General features: G+C 46.8%; 1 protein-coding gene across 2 annotated transcripts in view; it reads right to left on the bottom strand.

Annotated features, from left to right (window-relative positions):
* Positions 1-21,876, bottom strand: part of NPR3 (natriuretic peptide receptor 3) — a 62,986-nt gene extending 41,110 nt beyond the window's left edge. For both annotated transcript variants that reach the window (XM_087815316.1, XM_016224348.2), the window contains exons 1-3: positions 20,572-21,876; positions 11,349-11,471; positions 2,111-2,277 (exon numbers count right to left, since the gene is read on the bottom strand). In XM_087815316.1, the coding sequence (XP_087671442.1) occupies positions 2,111-2,277; positions 11,349-11,471; positions 20,572-21,325 (1,044 nt within the window). In that variant the 5' untranslated portion in view covers positions 21,326-21,876. The remainder of the gene's footprint in view (positions 1-2,110; positions 2,278-11,348; positions 11,472-20,571) is intronic.
* Positions 21,877-23,486: the final 1,610 nt, after the last annotated feature.

A 23,486-nucleotide genomic window follows, 5' to 3' on the forward strand; every position in this document is an offset into this window, starting at 1 on the left:
GGGAGCTCCTAGAAGGCCCAGCTCAGGTGACTGGGGAGGCTGAGCCACTGGACCCTACAGGACACCTACTACACAAAGCCACTCTACAAATTCCAGGAGACATAGCAGCTCTACCTAATACATAGAAACAAACACCTGGGAGAGGCCAAAATGTGGAGGCAAAGAAACATGTCACAAAGGAAAGAACAGAAGAAATCTCTACAAGAAGAACTAAATGAAATAGAACCAAGCAAGCTAACAGATACAGAGTTCAGAATTTTGTTTATAAGGATGCTCGAGCATATTAGTAAGACTATTAGGAAAACAAGTGAGACCATCAATGACCTAATAAAATAACTATCGGAAATGAAGGCTACACGAACTGAAATGAAGAATAATTTGCTGAGAATCAAATCAGCAATTTGGAACATGAGGAAACAAAAAACACCCAACCAGAAGAGCAAAAACAAAAAAGAATCCAGAAATATGAAGATAGTATAAGGAGCCTCTGGGACAACTTCAAGAGGCCCAACCTTCATATTATTGGGGTGCCAGACAAGGCAGAAAGAGACCAAGAAATTGAAAACCTATTTGAAAAAATAATTACAGAAAACTTCCCCTACCTGGGGAAAGAAATTGACTTACAAGTCCAGGAAGTACAAAGGGTCCCAAACAAGAGGAACCCAAAGAGGCCCACACCAAGACACATCATAATTAAAATGCCAAAGGTTAAAGACAAAGAGAGAATCTTAAAAGCACTAAGAGAAAAGCAGTTAGTTACCTACAAGGGAGCACCCATGTGACTGTCAGCTGATTTCTCAACAGAAACTTTGCAGGCCAGAAGGGAGTGGCAAGAAATATTCAAAGTGACGAAAAACATGGAACTACAACCAAGATTGCTCTACCCAGCAAAGCTATCATTTAGAATTGAAGGTCAGATAAAGAGCTTCACAGATAAGAAAAAGCTAAAGGAGTTCATCACCACCAGACCAGCACTAAAGGAAAAGTTGAAGGGTCTTCTTTAAGAAGAAGCTAATGAACAAAAGAATCTGATGAACTAAATAGAGCCAGAGACATCGACGCATGCAACAGACGATCATATTTCAGAGGAAGGAGGGAAGGAGGGTGGAGGGTGGGAAGAGATTAACCCAGGAAGTTATATGCATATAAGCATAACCCATGGACACAGACAATGACGGGGTGAGGGCCTGGGGAGGGGGTGGGAGTGAGATGGAGGGGGTCAATTTGGGGGGAAAATGGGATACCTGTAGTGCTTTCAACAATAAAGATAAATTTTTTTTAAAAAAATTAAGAAGGTGCTCCTAGGCTGCTCTGGACACTGTGGAGGGAAAGGCTTTGAAAACCAGCAGCTCATCTACCTGACCAGCCTGAGGACCCGCTGCTCACCCTGCTATGAAACAGGAGTGGGGCGAAGGTGTGAGGGGCCACCCAGCAAAGACATCAAAACAATGGCACCAAGGAAGGAGTGGTCAGATGCCTTCTTCGGTGCCATCAATGAGAAGAGTCCCTCTGTTTAATCCATAGCCCGGCCTAACTCCAGTCCACTATTAGAAAATGTCTCAGTAACAACAGCACTAATTGAGTGAGAAGCTCTGGAATACTCGGGTAAGAAACAGCTTGCAGCCAAAGGGGCAATGACACAGCCACAAGAGAGAAGCAGACTCGCCATAAAGCTGAGACAGACTGCCAAAAGAAAGAGTCTTCTGAGACCTGAAATACCTCCTGCCACCAAGCTTTGGAAAAATTAGGTATGCAAAGCTCTGGCACCCTTTCATCCATCTTCTGCCCCAACACGCTCCTAGCTGACAAAGCGATGGAAGTCTACAGACATCTGCTTGGCATTACCACAAGTGCCCACAGAAAGCAATTTGCCTTTCTGCAGCAGTTGGAAAAGTGTTAAGTGCCGGGTGGGGGTGATGGGGGCTTGCTGGGGGAGGGAGGGAGGAGAGCTGGCCAGAAACACATACACACACACAGAAAGCACAGTGACAGTCAGACATGAACCTAGGAATTTCTGAATGGTTCAGAATGGGACACTTTGTCACCTCTGATTTCATTAGAAGCCTGTTTTCAGCATGCCTAAGGTCTCGGCTCGCAATCAAGCACTTACGTAATCCTCCTCATTGAGCCCTTGTTTCTCAACAGAACTTTTCACCTCCATGGAAAACTTCTCAAACTCGGGTTTCACTGTCCTCAGTAGGGTGATTGTTTGGAGGGATGAGTACGCCTGCTTAGCTTCAAAGTCGTGTTTGTCTCCTCTCTTCCACGAGCCATCTCCTACAGGAGAAATAAAAATATTTATCATTCCAAGCCAGTCACCATAAAGGGGCCATTCTCCCTTTCCAACTGCGATGTGTCTCTACATGTTACTTTTGGAAGCAGGGGCAGGAGGTATTGTCATAGCCTTGCACTTGGGTATGATGTGACAACGTCAGGCCCCTCAGAGGAGGCGAAGGCCCTTTAGACATGTGTTCCTTTGAAATATGAGAGAAATAAAAGCACCGTGGCGTTTACTACCCTATAATAACCGTGTAACTGTAATTTGCAGGCCTCGAGAATCTCAGCATTGCAGGAGTGAGAAGAAAGTTTCATTCGCTCTCATTCGTGCTCAGTTTTTCATCCCTACAGTCCACTGTGGAGGTCAACCAAGTTGTTGCTCTGGTGCAACAAACCTGATCCTATGCAGATGTGGTGGCAGGAATGGCTCTGAATGACAGCGGGTGTGCACAAGCATGATCAAGTTGGCACCGTTAAAACAAAAAAGTTTGAAATTATCGATAGCTCTGAAAATATTTCTGGAATCCTTTTAGAGTGAGAAGTAGCTTAGGGGAATGAGGATTTGTATCTCTAGCACTGGGCACATCATTACATTATTTACTGGACAGTGTCCATCTGCACCGATAGTAATGAAATGAAAATTGCTAACATGGACTGGGCGGATATATAATAATCATCTCTGGTTATTTATTGAGCACTTTACAGTCAGAAACTCACTTAATCCTCACAAGACCCAGTGATGTGGGTACAATTATCGTCTTTATTTTACAGATGAGGAAACTGAGGCATGAGAAGCTGGGTACCCCACTGTTCCACAACTCTCCCTTCACAAAAGCAAAGGCAAATTACAGGGGTGAAAATCATTACTCTTGCCCTGGCGGGGTGGCTAAGTTGGTTGGAGAGTCGTTCTGTACACCAAAGGGTTGCAGGTTTGATCCCCAGTCAGGGCGCATATGGGAGGCAACAGACAGATGTTTCTCTCTCTCTCTCTCTCTCTCTCTCCCTCCCTCCCTTCCTCTCTCTCCAAAATTCAATAAAAAATATATATATATCCTCTGGTGAGGATTTTTTAAAAATCATTAATCTCTTATTATTTCATTTTTTTAGAAACTACATGGCTTTCAGCGCCCTAGAAGAAAATGTGGACCTCTAACATTTGGCAATAAGCTGCTGTTTCTATGAATTATCATTATGATCCCTGGCAATCTGGAAATACAACAAGGAATTCAAGCCCTGGAGTCCCACACTGAAGGCACTTGCTCACACTGAGTCCCCCGTCCATGGCAAATGCCTGCAGCCTGACGGCTGAGCAGCGAGGATGGTTCTGGAGAGTGAGTCTGGGCTCCGTGGCCCTCTCTCTACTCTTACAGAAAGAGAGCTAGTGGCCTTGGAGTTTCCATCACAGCTTAAGTCAGACAAGCATGGGTTAACTGAACTACGGTCAGAGGTCTGTGGGAGCCAGCACAGTGGACAGCATGAGTGTCTTGAACAGTCTCCATCACCTTCAAGAGAAGGCTCTAGAGACAGACCTGTAACAACTGAAGTTATTACAGGTAACAGCCTGGGGGGGGGATACAAAGGAACACTGCGGAGTGCAGAGGAAGGCGCCCGGCTCCCAGGAAGGAAGGTTTCGTGTGAGGCGGGGGCATCGGCCTGGGTTTTAACAGGCCAGGGTTTTAACAGGCGCCGAGGGGGATGGGGAGGCATGCTTGGCAGAGCCTAAGGCACAAGCAAAGGTGCAAATGTCCGCGACATCCAGTGGGCAGCAGCTGTTCAAAGATAAATAAGGCAGAGCCGAGGACAAAATTCATTAAGGGCTAGATCTGTTCTCAGTGAGCACAAGATTAAATTTCAGGCCACCAAACAGAACCTGACAAAGTCCCCCTCCTCCCACATGAAGCCTCCTGAGCCCAGAGGCGGCGGCAGCCTGAGCAGGCGGCCACTGTGCCCGCGCGAGTGAGCGCCACCTCCCTGCTGGGCCCAGGGAAGCCCAGCTGCGCGGTGGACACAGACCCCCTGGCCTTTGTGAAGCGGCTGAACCCACCTGTCAGGAAGGCCCCAAAGTCTGGAAATGTCCAGAACATCTTCATGCCATGGAAGAACCCATTTCTCATAAGCATGCCATCAATACTTATTGATTCACTTTTAATTGATTTGAGGTATAAGACTCAGCAGGAGTGACGTTTCTTAGGCAAAGAGGGTGGGAGTTTCTCAGCTCTGGGAAAGAGAGCTCTCTCCTGGGAATACGTAGCCCTATCGGGTGCTATGCTGCACAATTAGAAAAAACACACGGATCTGGAAACGGCAACTTTCTCAGTTACTCAAATGGGAAAATCATTTTTTTAATTTGAAAGAAATGAAATCCAGTACAACAGATTTGTCTACCAAAATCTAAAAGATAATAACTTTGAAGTTTTGTTTCCTAGAAAAGAGGAATGGAAACAGTAGTGCTTAATAAACTTAAGCCAAAATAAATAGGTATCTGGTCCCAAACATAACTGATACTATGACTGCTGATTTTGTGGGTTTGTCACTGTGATGTGTCAGTAACATCTCCTGTATGGGGTTGCTAAGCCCTAGGAAAGCAGAGGTCGGCTTGGCACGATGCCGCATCCGTGGGACAAATTTAATTCGGTAGACAACTGGGTGCCTCTGGAGATTTATGAGTGGAACAGGAGAGTGCCATGATCAGAATCATGCCTTGGGACATAGCAGTGGATTAGAGTGGGGAGACACTGAAGGTTCAAGCCACAGTAGTCCAGGCAAGAGGTTACAAGAGGTCAGATGTGGGAAGTCACACCCCCCCCAAAATTAAACATGGTTCTCTGGGTAGCTAGAATCATGGGCAAGTTCCCTTTCTTTCCTTTTCTTTTCTTTTTTCTGTTGTGTGTTTTTCTGAATCTAGGAAATTTTCAATAATCATTATTTATTGCTTTTTTAATCATGAAAAAAGGGAGAGCCCCTGAGAATGATAGCAGAGGACTGCACAAGAGGAATCTCAAGACTCCACAAGAGTTAGGGAGTGAGGGACAACAGAGGGAGGCACGTCACCAGTGATGCAAAGGGGAAAGGAAAACCGGTTGTCATTAGAGGAAAGAGCAGAGTCAGAAGGGGGAGGCGGACATGGAAATTACAAGGATGTCAGTTAAGGTCATGGGCAATCCAAGGTCACCGACTACAGAATGCCCAAGTGACAACACCAGGCTAGGGTAGGAAACAGAGGAGTGGAGGCTCGAAGAGTGTTGGGTGTCATTCCATAAGGCTTAGAGTTAGAACCAGGGGCTGACTGCACTGGGTAAGAAAGAGAGCGCAGAGGGGGGGGAGGACGGCTGACACAGACACTCTGGGGATGCTGTTTTTAGTGGGCAGAAGGAGCAGGCGGAGACAGAGGAGCTCACAGAGAACCAGAAGAACGCTGTGCACCAAAGCCAGAAAAAACGGGGCTTCCAGAAAGAAATGGGTGGAAACAATTTGAGTGCTCTGGAGCTGCACTAATACAGTAGTCACTAGCCACATGTTTGACTAATTAAACTTAAATTAATTACAATTCAATAAAACTAAAAATTCAGTTTCTCAGTCGCACTTGCTACGTTTCAACACAGAAAGGAACAGCCAGCACCGCAGAAAGTTCGGCTGGACAGGGCTGCCTCAGGGGAGGAGGCGCGGCCTGGGGTGAGGCCAATGGCTTTGGCAATGAGGAGGTGGCCGGTAACCTGAAAGACACACTTTCAGAGGAGTGGGAGGAACTAATGTCATATTCTCACAATGGTCCTGAACAAGGGATTGAGAAGAGGAAAGAGACGTTTGCTTGTGGAAAGTGGGGCCCAGAAGGCGATTCTTAACAGTCGTCTCAGGAATGAAGGAAAGCAAATTTGCTTAGCTTTGTCCTGTCTTGTTTTGAACACCATGGAGTCCCAAGTTTGCAGTTAGAGTGAGAAGGGTACAGAATATTTGTGAAAAAGGAAATAATCACTGTGCACCAAGCCCTGTGCTCAGCAATCCTGTGGCCACATCAGGGTAACTGTGTCGTCCTGTAGCTCTCACTACTTACCCAGGAGCCAGCACATAGTAGGCCTCGGATAAACGTGGGCTGAGTGACTAGCTGAGACATCACAGAATGCACCCTGGAAATGAATGCCCGAGTTCATCTGGGCTGGCTGCATGGTACTATGTATGGCTCTTAGCCTCTGGTGGCCATTTAAGTGAAAGGGAAGCTCATTGCCTCGCCCTGCCCTCTCCGAATGGCCAGGTGTCACATGCATGTCATGAGCTAGGCTGGTCCAGTTGCTCCCACCAGCAATAACAGCGCCACTTGCTGGGTGATGCCATTGTGAACAGCTTCGCCTGGGCCATGTCATTCTTGAACCCTCCTAAAAACTGTGAGGTAGATTTAAGTATGATCCCCATCTCAAGATAAGGAAACTGAGGCTCGAGGGCATTAAGGTGCCCAAAGTCACTTAGCTAATAAACAACAGAAGCAAGATTCAAACGCAATCCGGACTCCAAACCCTGGTGCCGGGCCTGCTCCCCGGTACAGTTCATCAGAGTTTGGGGTGTTCCAAGATTTAAAACCGCAAACGCAGTGGGTAACGAAAATGTTAGAGACACAAGGAACAGGAAGAAAGATGGGAAGGGGAAGCGTCTAAATGTGGTTTAACAACTGCTACAGTTGAAAGACTGTGTCAGAGTTCTTTTCCTCTTCTCATTGTCCCAAACTGACTTTGATGTGCATAAATCACTTTTATAGCAAAACATAATCAATCCAATCCGTCCCCAGTTTTTCTGCTATTTTTCCACTTTTAGTGAGTCAAATGATTCATGTGCATCGCCCAGCCGTACTATCCTTCCCTCCTCACTTTAATTCGTGCCCTCCGAGTTCTCAGGGAGGCAGGAAAGTTCCTATTAACGGTCCTAGATGGGATCGTCCAAACACCTTTCCACCTAACTTACGTCCAAAGGTGATGCCAATGAATGAGAATGCTCCAAGGTGCTAATAAAAACTCCCCAGGGCAACACAGATCATTGTCTCTCCAGATTTTTTTAAACCTATTCTTTCTACCTTATTTTCCATCACTTCGATTCCTCCATAACATATTCTGAACTCCTGTAACAATGTAATTTGGACAGATATGAGAGTGTTTTTGAGTGCTCATCAAGATCAAACAATCTAGTACAAGGTAAATGTGAACATACTGTCAAAATGTTTTTTAAAAAGTCCAATGTCAAGTAAGTCTTAATTGAAATAGAACCTTTTTCTAGAATGGGTGTAGAGTCTGGTGTGAGGAAGCACAGAGAGAGGATGGTGGGAAACTTCTCATGAACATGTATCTGATCCCTGGGGCACAGTCTCGGAGCAGATGATGGACCCCTTTCCTGCTGATGGACACCAGAACCTTGCTCTAAGTTGCTCTGCCTGTCATAGGTTCTGTTTCCTGCCTCTACTCTGAGGAGGAAAGGTGTTTCGGGGTCTGCAGCAAACACGGACAGTGGTCTCTCTACATCCATTTTCCTTTCTCCTGAGCAACAGATTCCTAAATTGACTTGGGGTAGCAGTGAGTTCAGCCAAAAGCACCCATTTCCTGCCCCCTCACAAGCAGGGGCAGGCAATGATATGTAAGCAGAAGTTAGCGAGTGGGGCTTCCAGAGAGCTCTCCCAACACAACTGAGTCAATTGAGAGGGTCTCTTTTTGCCTCTCATCTTCCCCTCTTTGTCTTGCCTGGAATTAGGACATGATCCCTGGAGCCCTAGCTGCCATCTTGTGTCACTGAGGCTGGATGCCATTCACTAAAATTGAGGGAGAGAAAAAACAGAAGCAGCGTGGATCTCTGGGGACATGATGGCACTGCCATCCCTGCCCAGGACTGCCCACCTCTGGACTTCTTACAAGTGAGAGAATAAAACTCTACATTTGTTTACATCACTATTGTTGGGAGTCTTGGTTATTTGCATACAGACACAATCTCTAAAAGTTGGTTAATTTGATAACAATGTATGGCCTAAATCAGTCTATGAAACCAGACCACAGGAAAATGTACAAATGTATTTTTAAAGTTTCATGTGTAATAGTCAAAGTAAACTAAGACTAATAATAAATATAGCTAACATTTACTAAATACTCAAGAAGTTTGTTATGTATCTCATATACATCACCTCATTTATTACTCAGCCTGATGCCATGAGGTAAGTACTATTATTATTATTATTATTCCTATTATCATTAGATAAAACTAAGGCTTGCGGGGAGGGCAGGGTTACATCAGTGTGCCAAGACCTAGTGCACAGCCTCTCAAACAGACTGACACCTGAGCTCAAAACCTGAGCAGAGAGGCTATAGAAGGGAAAAGATAGGGAATCGAATCAGAAACACTGAGGATACTTTCTAGGTCATGTAAAAGCACACTATACACTGTATAAGTGTGTAATTTTCCAGAAGCAGAAAAACTGAACTCAGAAAAATAAGTTTTAAAAGTTGTCCCAGCCTGGCCGGGCATGGCTCAGCAGTTGAGCATCGACCTAGGATCCAGGAGATCACAGTTCGATTCCCGGTCAGGGCACATGCCCGGGTTGCGGCTTCGATCCCCAGTCGGGGGCGTGCAGGAGGCAGCCGATCCATGATGACTCTCTCATCACTGATGTTTCAACTCTCTCTCCCTCTCCCTTCCTCTCTCTGAAATCAATAAAGACATATATTTAAAAAAAAAAACAAAAAAAACACGTTCCAAAATCACCAACAGTAAGTCATATATATGTATATGTACTTAAAGACAAAGAGTCAGAAATTAAAGTATCACCATTGTTATATAATATTCTTCTGGAGGCTCTTGTCAATGCAACAAGAAGAGAAAAAGAAATAAGATGTTAACTATCAGAATGAAGGGAAAACTTGTCATTTGAAAATGATATAAACACTGTTGGAATGGAGGAATTTAATATGTGGAATTCTTGCAAAATAAATAAACAAAACTCACAGCTTTTCTATATAACAACTACAGTTACAAAATGCAATGGAAAAAGATCATGATCATCATAACAACTAAAAAACATAAAATATCTAAGAATGAACTCTACAAGAATGTTGTCGAATTCAAAGGAAGAAAGATGCAAATCTTTGCTTATAGTCATGAAAAGAAATTGAAATAAATAATTTAAAAGTTAGATGACAGGGATATAGGAAAACACACAATCTCATCCATTGTTGCAAAAGTGTAAATTGCTCAACCTCTCTAGAAGACAACTTGGCAATATCTACCAAAGCTTAAATGCATGTAACTTTTGACCCAGAAATTCTACATCTAGAAATTTATCTTACAGAATAAATGTGTGTGTGTGTGTGTGTGTGTGTACAGGCACACATATGCACATACACTCAAGGAAACTCAATATAGCCTCGTTCTTATAGCAAAAAGCTGGGAAAAACACAAATATTTTAAAATAGGAGACAGAAAAAGTAAAGATGGCAAGTCAAAATTATAAAACACTATGTACCCATACTATAAATAGAGTGATCATTTTATTAAAAGTATTTTAAAATCTATATTTTGTAAAATAGACAAGATGTACATACTTCCAAATGTTATCAATACACTTTTATCTGGGTGATGGAATTATAAAAATTTAATTTCTTCCTTGTGCTATTTTGTTTCTCAAATTTTCTATAATACTCACGCATTAAAATGACAGGAGAAAGTAATACGAGCTTTATCTGTGGATGAGAGGAATGCCAGTACCTAATATTTGTATTGCATTTGCCTATTTATAATGTGCATTCACATGCATTGCCTCCAAATTCTATGTTTGCAGTAGCCAACTTGCAAAATTCAGAATAAGTGTTTTTCATTTCTCACCAGTGTCTACCACTCTCTCCATGAACTCAGTACTGCAGCCAGTAATGTAAGTACATTCTGACCTTGGATCAAGAAGTGAAACTGCCACTCTGCTAGTGAAAGGGAGGGGAGAAGACCATCACAGCAGCAAGGAGGAAAACACTGGGTGTTTATCCCGAAAGCCTCAAATCTCCCATTTTACCCACTACAAGGAAGCAGCGGCTACTTTTGTGTCATCAACTTTCCCTGATGCCCGTGAGAAGTGTGCTTTACTGTCCGTTTATGGGCAGTGATCTAGTGCTTAAGTAACCAGGATATCAGGGCAGGAAGCTGGGGTGTGTGTTGTAAGGTTCAGATCCTGTCTAACTGTCCCAACAGCCAGAGCTGGGAAGAGGAGCTCAGCATCAACATGCCGTTGGTGACATGCACAGTCACAGTTCCCCTCAACTGCCAATGTGCCCGACAGTGTCTACTTCAGAGAGAGTCCTGACCACACCTGGGAAAACTGTCTTATACCTGTGATCTTGATGACCTTCTTACACACCCTCCATCACAGGCACCCTGGGAACTTCCCCAGGCCCATTTTAAGAAATTAAATGCTTTCAATCACATATGTTGGTGGCTCCTGAACTTCTAAATAGGAAAAGCTTAAGGAGCACTAATCTGAAATGAAGTGGGGCTGGGAGCAGAGACTTTCAAAATGTTGTATCTCCATTTACAATAATGGTTATTTTATTTATTTCACATGGTGGCCCATTACAAACATATGGGTAATATGCATAAATATATACACACAAACACACAATTATATTACTAAATAAAAGTTTCATGAAATAATACATATGGTATGTGTGACACACTTTAACATGTCCTATTACATTGATATGTTCTAGTCTATTCCATTCTATTCAATATGGTGCCCAGATCTCACTCAAATTATCTCTACAGTCCATCATGGAGGCAACCGGCAGTTGGAAATGCACTAGGCTGGGTCTTTAGGGCCTAGACTTAAGATCATTTGAAGACAGGTCCCTCGGCATCACAGGTAAGTGGTATCTCTTTGCTCTAATTGAGTTCCCAGAGAAGAAAAGCTAGAGAACTTAGGAGGAGTCGTGACCGTGATCAGAATCAGAAATTTCTAAACCCCTAGTTATGGAAATCAAATCTGCTGCCGTAACTCACTTTATTGGCTCTTTCTCACCCCTTGCTGACCCCCAGCCCACAAGGGGAAAGCGGATGCGAGTTACCGTAGGAAGAGCTGTTGAAGAGCTCGATGTTGAAGAAGGCATAGTCTCCGCTGGTCATCCCGTGTCTGTGAGCCGCCAGCATGATGTCCCGGATGGTGTCGCCGCTGGCACACATGATCACCACTGGGGAAAGGAACCAGCAACATGGTGAGAGGCTGAACCCAGCGGGGGGTGGCTGGCAAGGAACAGGGTCCTCACATCGCCCCAAAGCATCCTCACAAATTACATATTAATTTCAAAGGGGAAGGACAGAAACTTTACGGTGGAGAAATCTAGCGGATGCCACCACAACCAAGGCATGGGAGCCAATGTCACCAACCATGGGAACAGATTCCTGAGCCTCCTGATGTAACACACCCAGGACCAAAGCATCAAAGTAGGAAACCGGAATCTAATCGGGAGGAAGCAGCGGCCAATCCAGCAGCGCGCGGGCTGGAGAAGAGCTGCCCTGTGCTCTTCGAAACGGTCAATTTCACGGAAAACAAAGGCAGGCTGAGGACATGTTCTAGACTAAAACACACTTAGAGGGACAGAAAACAACGCAATGTGTGATCCTCGGTTGGACCCTGGACCTTAAAGAAAATAATAATAAAAGTTTTGCTGTAAAGGGTATTATTGGGACAACTAGAGAAATGTGATTAAGGTCTGTAAGCCAGATAATAGCGCTGCTTTGTGTGAAGCGTGGTTTTCATTGTTCGGCCATGGATCTGTAAGTGTCTCTTTTCTTAAGAAACACACTTAAGTATTTAGGGGTCAAGGAGCATGACGGCTGTACTTACTCTCAAATAGTTAATAAAAAGATAGTAATATTTGTGTGTGATGTATATGTGTATATATTTGGAGGGGGGAGGGGAGGGGAGGGGAGGGGAGGGGAGGGGAGGGGAGGGGAGGGGAGAATATGAGGGGAAGGGAGAAATTTGGAATGAAAAGGATATATGGCAGAATGTTAACAACTGGTAAAAATCTGGGTGAAGTCTATAACAGAGGTTGGGTGTTATTTTAAATAATTTCTTACATCTTTTCCAAAAATGTAAAATTATTTCAAAATGAAGTTTTAAAAAATTCTTCCAATGAATCACCAGATTTGCCCAATATAAGACAGTGAGAAGTGCCAACTGCTTTTTATACTTAATCGCACGGTAAATACGTTTTCCTGAAGAAGCAAACAGAACGGTTTTAGGGAGACCCTTCGGTGGCAGATCAGACAGAGGACGCAGGGCGCGGTCCGGGCTCTCTGCGGCCTTCATGCTGACACACGTCGCTCAGGCTGTCTCAGCACACACAGGAACGAGTCAGCCGGAGTCCACAGTTCACAGCCACGCTGCCGGGTGCGAGAGGCTTTCGGCAGCTCCAGAACTTTGTCGCCTGCCGCCCAGAGCTTCAACGGGCTGCAGTGGATCGGGAACCTGGCCGTTACCCAGCTAATTCGATCACTGTCGCTGACCCCTGTCCCCATGAGGGACCCGCTGTGTTTTGCTGCACACACAGAGGAGAGGAGAGGAGAGGCCTGGGTGCCGGGACCGCGTTATCACCGTGCATGCCAGCTCTGGGAGATGAGTATGTTCTTTGTAAAAGCATGGGTGCTGAAAGACGTAAAACAAACTTCAGGCTGTGCCAAAGCTGCCTTGGCAACCCGCGCGGAGGGTTAGGGCTTGTTGATATTTCGTTCACTGCGACCTTCATTCAGAGTGTTAGACCATGACTCTGACATTCCTACCGCCAAGGGGCTCCATGGACAGGCCAACCACTCCGGAGAATTTGTTTTTAAACAATATAAAACTCGTCAAGAGCTGTAACTGTGGGAGAAGGTGTTGTTTGTGCTCAGAAATATAATGATACATTTGGGATACATAATCAGATCGCAGGAAGCCTCAGTAGGGAGACTTTCGAAGAAACACGTTATTCATTATGCCTTAGACCCTTGTTTTAGCAATGATTCAATTCTAGTCCCTTAAATAAACAGAAAAGCCAAGGCGTCCCACAGAATAGCCAATAAGGGCCTGAGGCTGGACAACTGAAGAGTGTAGCTTCTGAGAGGGGACATGTCCAGGAGGGTCCAGCAGACTTGGGCAGACTGTCTGCCCCGCAGCCCTCATCAGTTTTTGATCAATTAATCCTAGTTCGGAGTTTGCCTCTAACCCCCCAGACGCACAGCCTCATTCTGTCAGCACATAAATAGTAGAGTCACTGCTTGAATACAGAGTCCCAATAACCTAACTCAGATATTTTTAGATGACCTGAAATGCAGATTACTTAAATTCAATGAGGACCGAAATGGCTACGAACTTGTCTGCGTCAGCATGTAACTAGGCATGCAAACTGGGGAGCAAAATCATAAGAAGTGGGAAGTTAGCAAGGATGAAATCAGAATCAGGTAAGTCCGTTGCATGATTCAGGCATCTAAAGGCATCAGGGCTGGATATCTCCAGCCTAAGAGATATATACCCGGCCCAGGACCAAACAGGCGGGGTCCACAAGGCCAGAGCTCAAGCTTTCCTAAGTCCTAGCTGGGCTCTGCCCCACACTGGCCTCCCAGGCACTTCTTTTTCTGTCTTACAGTCCTGATGCATCTACTTCTCTCTATCCCCATCACCATCAAGACCAATTCCTTCTGACGGACGCACTCTTTCCTTAAATGTCAGAGCCTACTTGGACTGAGCAAAAGTGACCCAAGTGGCATTGTGGCTATCTGAGCAGACTGATTATCTTAGATCTCATCCGTTGTGTGTTGACCATGTGGTTTAACTCTCAAGAGGAACCCTTAACTTCCAAGTTCATGGGCAAGGTACTGTTTTTTTTGCATAAAATAAACCCATAATGCACATTATGATTCAGTTTAAGTTGGAGCAAGTATTTAAAGATACTGGCAAAGCAGTCAGAGTGCAGAATCCTTCTAGATTTGTAGGATAATCCCTAATCTCTCATGGTTGTTTCATTCAACCCTAATTCAACACTAAGTATTTTTAGCAATTTGCCTTTATGCAGTCTATCAGAAGATTAAAATAGTTTTCATTAAAATACCATTCTCTTCCTACTCATGTTTCATCAGTTTACATAACTCATTAAACTACATGCTTAAAATAATAAGCACAATTGGCATAAACAGATTGGGGACAGCTCTTGGAAGGTGTACGGACACGTGTGAGAGGTCTGCAGGCTACCCTCCAGCGCTCGCCAGCAGTCACTAAGGTTCACAGAGAAAAAGCATCAGCTAATCCTGTAAGTTGTTAACATGGAGGTCAATTAAGATGGTTTCTACTGTATTTAAGTATATTTAAATATATAAGTAGTAATTTGGGGGTCAAATTGTTAAAATTCTAAAAGGAGTGGTGGTGGTGGGAGTCTAAGTTTCTGGATAGAGTTTGTGTCATTCCGCTCTCTTGTCTTCACTTGCCAAAGAAGTTGCAATGGTCCATGTCACCCTCCACTTCCTGATTTCCCCGTGTCTTCTGTAAGAGACTTCTCACTACTCTGGCATGGCACATTCTTAACATCACTCTAAGAACCGCAGAGAGAAGTGCAAAGAGGTGGCTGTAGAAGTCAATGCAGAGACCAGAAGGATACCTGAGTTAGGGGTATGCATACCTTTCCCCAGTCTCAGGTTTCCATTTGGAGCAACCTCTAAAAAGGTGACACTCCCTTCATTTACCCTTCTCTATCCCCACTCCCAGGAGGAAAAGGAGTGAATTGTCTGATTGGTGAGTCTAGAAGGAAAAAAAAAAAAAATTGGGCACATTGGGCTCAGCCCTTTCTTCCGTTCTCTTTGAGATGTGTCTGCTTTCAGAGAGCACACATTATGGGTGACTTTTGTCATATAAAGGGCCTGTCCTGGAGGGGGATCTGCAGCTGAACAGCTGATCTGTAACTTAGTGGATGAACCTGCCTAATTCTGAGGGAAAGTAATAAGCAGCCCTTTTGGCAGCAGGTCTAAACCCATGTTCTCCAATAGGTTTTATTGATAATAAAAACGGTACTTTCATATTGTCTATGTCACTTCTGCATCCATCTTTCATTTAACTCTATACCTGGAAGGGAAAAGGGATGCTACTTACTGCATGGGAACAAAGCAAGATGTGCCATGTGCTGCAAATTGAAAATATGATAGCAGAAATGAAAAACCAAATCTCAGTCACTCTGGGAGCAGTCAAAAAAATATCTAAGTAAGAACTTTTTTAAGACAGGTGGTAAATGTAAGAAAGGGGATAAGAAAAGTAGGGTATCTGCTTAGGAGATCTAGCATCCAAATAAAACAAGTTCTAGAATAGAGAAAACAGATAAGGTGAAGGGGATAAAATTTCCAAAGAAATAATTTAAGAAAATTTCCCAGAACTAGAAGACATGAGTTTCTGGACTGAAGAGGCCTACCCTTCAATACCTTTGGGTGCATAAGGCAAAATAGTGGCATAAAATTACATCATAATGGAATGTAAAAATATTGGGAGCAACAAAAATAGTCTAAAAATTTCCAGGGGGTAAGAAAACAACAAACAGTAGATAAAGAAGTGGAATCAATTCTAGCTGCCTAATAGCAACACTGGAATTTAAAAGACAATCCTTCAAAGTCTGAGGTAAAATAATTTCAGATCTAGAATTCTATAATTACATATAATGGTAGGATGAAGAAATTTTCAGTCATGAAAAGTCTCAAACTTTAGCTCTCATTCATCCTTTCTGAGAAAGTGCCTGGAGGATGTACTCCACCAAAACAAGAGTGTGAACCAAGAAAGAACACAGAAAGATCTAGCTGGAGAGAGATGGGAGATGCAGGAGGATGTTGAAGAAAGAACCTAGAGTTACAACTCTGCAGAATTTTTGGAAAATAACTAAACTGGAGCAGCTCAGGAGACTTAAAATACAACATTGGTAGATTATGTAGTTATAATTCCATAGGAAACTTAAGCAAACAAAAATAGACTTTTTTTTAACCCCAAGGAAAACAAGTAGGGAAAGAAAGGAAACGTCATCATAGTAGCCTGTATGGCTCAACTACAAATAGCATTTAGAAGGTAATAATAATACAGACACTGAATACTACTAAGCTAACCAAAAGTTATAATGCAATCACAATGAAGGAAAACTTGAATGTGTGCTTAACAGGGAGTAAAAGAGAACTAAATCAGCATCTTCCCCTGGATGACAAGACGTAAAACCTAAAACTGAAAAAATCAAAAGCAACATGTGATTTAGGGTATGAGGTCAAATACCTACAGAAAAAACTACAAGATATGAAAATAGTTTCCTCTGGGAAGTGAGAAATTGGGAGTAGGAGACAGAAAACTCTTGTTCCTAATAAGACATGTAATCATGTAATTTTCTGACTTTTTAAACTATATAGCTATATAACTAACTTTCATAAAAATAAAATCTGTTTTTAAGAAAAGGGATTTCTCTCTGGCTGTTTCTACACTACATAGCAACGGGTTTCACTTGCAAAATAGAGATTGCACCTTTATTTTTATTGTTCACAAAGTTCCATCTACTCCAAAGGATTTCAGAATTTCCATAGGGCAGCCTACAATGCTTCTTTTTCCCCCTGCTATGTGTTAATTATTTCACTTATCCTGGGTTCTTTTCTTAAAAATTATGCTGATCGGGTGGAATGGATCAATGGGGAGAAAAAGAGGCATCTGTAATATTTTGAACAATAAAAATAAAATTCTTCTGATCAACCACTTGGTCATTTCCCCCAGCCTAATTCTAAAAATAAATGACTCTGTACTGGTTAAATACTATTATCTCTACAGATGTTATGCAGGCCCAAATTAATGACATATTATTAATAACTAATGGGATATACCTACAGTTCTTCATGCAAAATGTTTTTGGGTACAGTACTTCTAGTGCTGTATTTTATAAGCTAAATAGACAAAACAACAGCTGGAAAAAGTTTTAAACTTGCCTTTTTAAAAATAAATTTATCGTTTAGCATAGAATGTTGAAGGCAGTAGTTAGCTGACTGCATAACTGAATCAATTTTAAACAAAGATCTTTTTCTTTAAATAATATATGCTCAGATGTGTGTATTTCAGTGATATGATATGTTGGCTAAAGGCATGAGAGAGAGAAAATGTAATCTTTGACTTCAATGGTAAACCACTAAAATGAAAGAATAGTTGATATCCCTTAGTTTTGCTTTCTACAGTACAACACGTAGCCAAATGAAATTTTAGTCACATTATTATTCAAGATGGTGACATTGTAAGTTTTTACCCTTTAAGAGATTCAAATATTTGCATCTGATTTTAAAGATGAACCTAAGTCCAAAGAAGTACTAAAATGCTATCTCCAAAGGGGTGGGGGGTGGGGGTGGACTCCTAGTTCTATGATGTTTAATATAGAATTTTCAAAGACAAAAACACAGTCAGTTACACTTTTATACTTGAGTGAGCACACATCAGAACCACCAAACATCACTTTGAAGGGGCCTGATTCTCATTTGAACTCACTATTTCTCAGAGGAGGAAATTCAGCCTTAGAGAAGGTAAGTGACCTGGCCAGGCCAAGCAGCTGCGGAGTGGAGACACCAAATCCAGAGCATCTGCTTCTCACCCCAGGGTTCTTTCCCCAGGTCACGGCCTCATCTTCTAGTAAAAGTGATTATCATCATGTATATAAACTAATAACCACTGTAATAAACCTTCACTTTTACTGAGCACTGATGCACCTGGCACTGTTCCAGCGCATTCAGTGTGTTAGCTCATTTAATACTCCCAGTAGCCCCAAGATGAGGCTGTACCTACTACTCCCACTTTACCTGAGGAAGCTGAGGGACAGAGAGTTAGGAGCAGCCCAAGCTCCCTCTCCAGTGAATGCCTGAGCCAAGACAAATGCTCTGGAAATCAAACTCCACTGAACTCCTAATTAACCCATTAACTGCTTATGGTAAAGTGATGGTAGAAGATCCCCAGAGAGAGCTTTGTCCTCAAGCAACTTTCTTTCCTGAGGGTAGGGAATTTGCCATGGGGGTCACTTGGGCAGAAACTATTTTGTATTTCTGAACATCTGCCAAGTCACTGTTGGAAATATACTTTAGAGTAGGAATGGTAACCTTTATAACCTGTAAAATATACAGGTCAGCCAAGCAAGCTTTCACCACTAAATTCAACCTTAGAAGAAAAAAACGATTCTCAGAGGGAAAGGGGAGGGGAGGAAAGAGATCAACCAAAGAACTTATATGCATATATGCATACCCCAGGGACACACAATAGTGGAGTAAGACCTGGGGAGGGCACTGGAGTGCAGAGCAGGGGAGACAATAGAGAATAAAGGGGATACCTGTAATATTTTCGACAATAAAGATAATTTTTTTTAAAAAGAAGTACAAAAAAAAGCAGACTGGGTACACCTTCGAGGCTTTTGGAATTAAAAACTAATCAGCAGCAGCAGACTATATAGTCCAGGCCCTCTGAAACCCCCAAGCCCACCAGGGCACTGCTGCACTCCCTGCTCCCTGGCCTCAACCACCCCTTGCAAGGCTGAGGGGCCCCGTGGCCTTGATCTGCCCTAACCTGGAATGACAGATCCCCTTGGCCAGGAATCCCAGGCCACGTGCTCAGGGATCACAGCCGGCATTGAGAGCTTCAGGGCGGTGGCAGCAGAGACACGTGGGCAGAAGACTGCGGATCTCGCGGGTAGGGGGACGCACATCCCATCCCCAGCTAGCCCTGGGAAGTCTCCAACTCCTAGCTCCCGGCCCTCGAAAGCCCAGGGCCAAAGACTCTGGCTCCGGGTGCCAGAGCAGCCCAGTGTCTGCAGGGGTCTGCAGTAACCTGGAGCCTGGAGGTAAGAGGTAGATGTGGGTTTCTCGGCCGGGCGTGGCGAGTCCGCAACCTTTGGATACAAGTACCCTTTTTCATAATCCGCAAAGCCCGCGCGCCCCGCCTGCTTGGCTGGCAGCGATTGGGCGCAGCCAGCCTGGAGTTCGAAACTCGAAACCTGGCCACGCACCCCCACTGTCAACACCTCCCGCCTCCTCGCTCTGAAGGGTGCGTTCACTACGAGTCGGAGGTGGCCCAATGGGGAAGGGAGGTGGCCGCAGCGCCATCCTCCATAGCTCCTCTGCCCACGCTCATGTGTGCCGGACACCTCCAGCCTCCGGCTGCGCCCAGGGGTCGGGCGTGCCAAGCCGTGGGCTCATCCTGCACCTGGCTCAGCCCCTGTTCCCTTCGGGCTCCCGGCGTGGGGTCGTGGGGAGCTTTGCTGGGGTTGCACCACTTAAAATCCAGGTGCAAGTGGGAGCAGAGGTGGGATTCCCCAAGCCTGACACCGGCAGGAAGGGAACTGCGTTTTGCTGCCGTCTCCGCCAGCCATTCCCGCAGTTTACTCTGCAGGAAAATGGGCCACATGGGGGCTTTCGCAATTACGTATCCGCGACTACCCGCTTCTCCTCCCACTCCGGGTAGCCATAGTTGGGTGGTCAGTCAAACCCTCAGAGACCCACGGAGAAAACTTGGGGAGCATTAAAAATGGGGGTTCATCGCCCACTCCTCCAGAGCGCGCTCCCCCAAAGTCTGCCTCCCGGCTCTTTAGAGACCGCGATGCCCAACACCCCGGGGGAAGTGAGTGTCGCCTGCGTCAAGACACAGCAAGGCATTTGGGTGGAAACCACATAAGCTCGTTTATAAGGGGCTGGAGGGGACACGGAAGGAATGAGAAGGGCGATAAGTCAGCTTTAAAAGAAAGCTGGGATCTGTGGCAGGAGCGGCGGGGAACGCGGAGGCCCGAGCGAGCCAGGGGGCGGCGCACGGGCCGCGGAGCCGCGTCCGCCTCCGCACTAGGAGGGGGCGCACGTCGCGAAAGGGCTGGGCAGCAAGTTCTTTGGGGCAACAGTTGTTTTGGCCTCCACATGCTTTCAGGTCCCAGTTGGAGCAGGGCACCGAGAGTGCGCGCCTAATCGATAGCCGGGCTTGGGCGATGGGGGTACAAGGAAGAAAAACCCCAGATGGTTGGACAGCACCTGTCGGAGCCGCGGGCTCCGACGCCCCTCCCCCCGGCCCCATCACGTCCCCGGGACTTTCTACGTACACCCGGAGACCGCGAAGGCGGGTGATTAAAGGTCTTAGCAACCCGAAAGCGCGCACCCCGCGAGCCCCCGCACACGTGCCCTCCCGAGTCCGTAGCGCAGCCGGGGGGGAGCGGGGTCCGCGCAGGAGCGGATGGTGTGTGGGGAGGGCTGCGGGGAGCGGCTGCGTTGCCGCGGAGGCCCGGGGTCCCTCCTGCTCACCTCGCTCACTGGCCTGGATGTAGCGCACGATGTCCTCCAGGTCCAAGTCTTTGGTCTCGTCGAAACTGTAGGCGGACGTGTGCAAACCCTCCTCCTGGAAGACCTCGTGGACCCCCTCGAGGGTGAAGTAGCAGTTCCGCTCCAGCTTGTCGTCGCTGTAGACCAGCGCGGCGCGGCTCCACTGGTGGTGGCGGAACAGCGCGAGCACCATCTCGCCCATCTTGGCGTAGGCGGGCGACACGCGCGTGAGGTGCGAGTACTCCGTGTCCTTGTGCTGGAAGCCGGCGGCCAGTGCCCCCGCGGACAGCATGGGCAGGTCCCAGTGCGACGCCAGCCGGGCCACCGGCGCCGCCGCGTACTCGCACACCGGCCCGAGGATGAGATCGGGCTTGGCGCCCCGCGCCGCCGCCACGCGGTCCACCAGGCTGAAGAGCGCGCGGTTGCCGCAGTCAGAGTCTTCATAGGCCACCTGAAAGCGCGTGCCGGGGGGCAGAAGACGCTGCCCCGTCCCGTTGCCCTCCACGCTGCGCAGCGCGTATTCGATGGCCGGCCGCACCCGGGCCAAGGAGAACAGGTACGAGTCGTCCTGCGGCAACAGCACCAGCACCTCGATCTTCTGCGGTGGCGGCGTCTCTCTCTCCCGGCGCCCGCCGCCCAGGCCCTCGCCCCCGCCGCCGCCGCCCGCGCAGCCGGCTAGCGACGCCCAGCCGAGCAGGACGCACGCGGAGAAAGTCGGCACCAGCAGGGACGGCATCGTGCCGCAGGAAAGCGCCTGCCCTCGCCGCCGACTCGCCCTCGGCCCCCCACCCACCCTTCCTCTTTCTGCCCCACTCTTCTCTCCGAGGTCCCTGCGCCCCCTTGGGCGCTCTAAGAAAATAAAATACCCCCTGCCCTAAGTCGCCAAAAGATAGAGAGGAAGAAGAGTCCTTCTTTGCAATGTCACTCGTTTAAAAAAAAAAAAAAGAAAAAGAAAAGAAAAAGTTCACCGGGTGTAAACCTGTACGCCTGTAAATATTTATATATCTACTTATTATAAATATATATATTCGCCCTCCCTTTATAGATACTATTTTGCTTAGAGGTGGCTTCTATTTGGGCGTTGCTAAGGTTGCTTTTGAAAGCGTATTTGTAAAAGCAAAAAAGTTAGACTTGTCCTAGTGCTTGTAATTGACGGTGCATCTCCCTCGCGTTTGATCTCATTGATTCGCGCCGGTTCCTGGATCCATAACCAGCGTTTAAATAGCGTGGCAGCGGCTGAGCATGTTACCACACATGGCGCGCAGAGGCCGGGCTTGTATTTCCAGGGGGTGGGGGGTGGGGGTGGGGAGTGGTGGGGGCTGGGCTGGGGGAGCCTCTCATTAACATTCTTACATCAGGGCTCCTCCCCGCACCCCTTCCCTTCCCACCCCTCCCCTGTCCCTAACCCCCAGCCCCCGCCGGCCCTGGGCCTTTTGCTTAAAGCCGCAGTCACCGACGTCTGCACCCGCGGGAGCCCCCACCGCACCGCATCGCCTCCGGGGTCCCCTCCTCCCCCAGGCCCAGTACTGGAGCGCTCTTTCCAGCATCCAGCTTTTAAAAAGAAAATGCTTTCGAAAGTACAGAAATGCTCGCAGGCACACACACAACGTGCAAAAATAAACAACACGATTAGAGAAAAGGGGTGGTCCTAGAAATTGGTGGTTTCAGCGCTAAAATCCGTAGGTCCACCTCGCTCTCACCTCTTTCTCACGCCGGCCACGTTCCCTCCTGACACGCAAACTCGGGGCGGGCACCCCTACCTTCCCTGTCCCCTGGCGCAAGGTAAGGGAACAGGGACCGTGGACCCTGTACAGGCAGCTCGAAGGCGGACCTGGAACGCCCTGCTAGCCCGGCGGTAGTCGCACCCCTCCTCCCCGAGCCCGGCGCCGACCCCTCCCTCTGGGCAGCGCGCGTTCGCGCAGCGGCGTTGCGGGGATGCCCGCGTCCGGGCGCGCAGACCTTCCGCCGCGCACTGCGAGCGGGAAAGTGAAACTTGTTGCTCCCAAAGGCGAGCGAACGGTTCGGCTTCTGGAGGCGGCAACGAGCCTGAGAAGCATCTCCAAGGCGTCTGCGGGGCTTTGTTTGCTAAACCAGGTAACCAAACAAAGAGACCTCCCCCCCTCCCCCCAAACCGTTACCCCGAGGGTCGCCTGGGTACAAGCGCACGCTCCGCTCCAACCCGAACGCTCGGAAATCCAACCGCGTCTGCTCGGAAGCGCGCGCGAGACTCTGGTCTGGGCTCCGTAATGCCGGGGAAGGTCCTGCCTCGGAGACCCAGTCCTGCCACTGGTCGCAGCCACAACCGCAGTGGAGACAAGGATGGGAACAGCCGCAGAGAAGCCGGTGGCCAGGAGCCCGCCGCGCTGCGCGGCAGGTCCAAGCGCAACTGGACCCTCTGAACGCGGTAATACACTGAGGACATTTGCAGTGTGAACGTGCAGCGGGGACAGGAGAATTCTGACACTTAAGTCCCGCAAATTAAAATAAATTGAAAATGTTTTTAAATGGTCTTTCATTTGACTACTGGGCGTCGTTTCCACAAATATGTATGCGTCTTAGACTAACGCCCTCTCTCGGCAGAAACTTGAAGCCGACTGGCATCCCCGGTGCCCAGTCCCAGGCTTTGCAAGTTTGTTGGCTGGTTGGTTTAAACGCCAGGCCCGAAAGAGAGATCGCTCTCGCTCTCATTTGTGACCCTGAAAAGGCAAACTGGGGTTTCCAGACATGTGGCACCTTCAGGCATCAGCGCTCGCCGCCGTCCGTAGCACCCTCCTTATAGATCTTTCAGGAACCGAAGATGTAATTCTGGGTAACTTTCACCCTCGGGGTCATTTAAATTTCACAGTATGCACTATGGTTCCTGGTGTAGGAGCTTCTGACTCCTGCGAGCACTTTCA

Source organism: Miniopterus natalensis, chromosome 3 (assembly GCF_054644295.1).
Source record: "Miniopterus natalensis isolate mMinNat1 chromosome 3, mMinNat1.hap1, whole genome shotgun sequence".
Classification (NCBI taxonomy): domain Eukaryota; kingdom Metazoa; phylum Chordata; class Mammalia; order Chiroptera; family Miniopteridae; genus Miniopterus; species Miniopterus natalensis.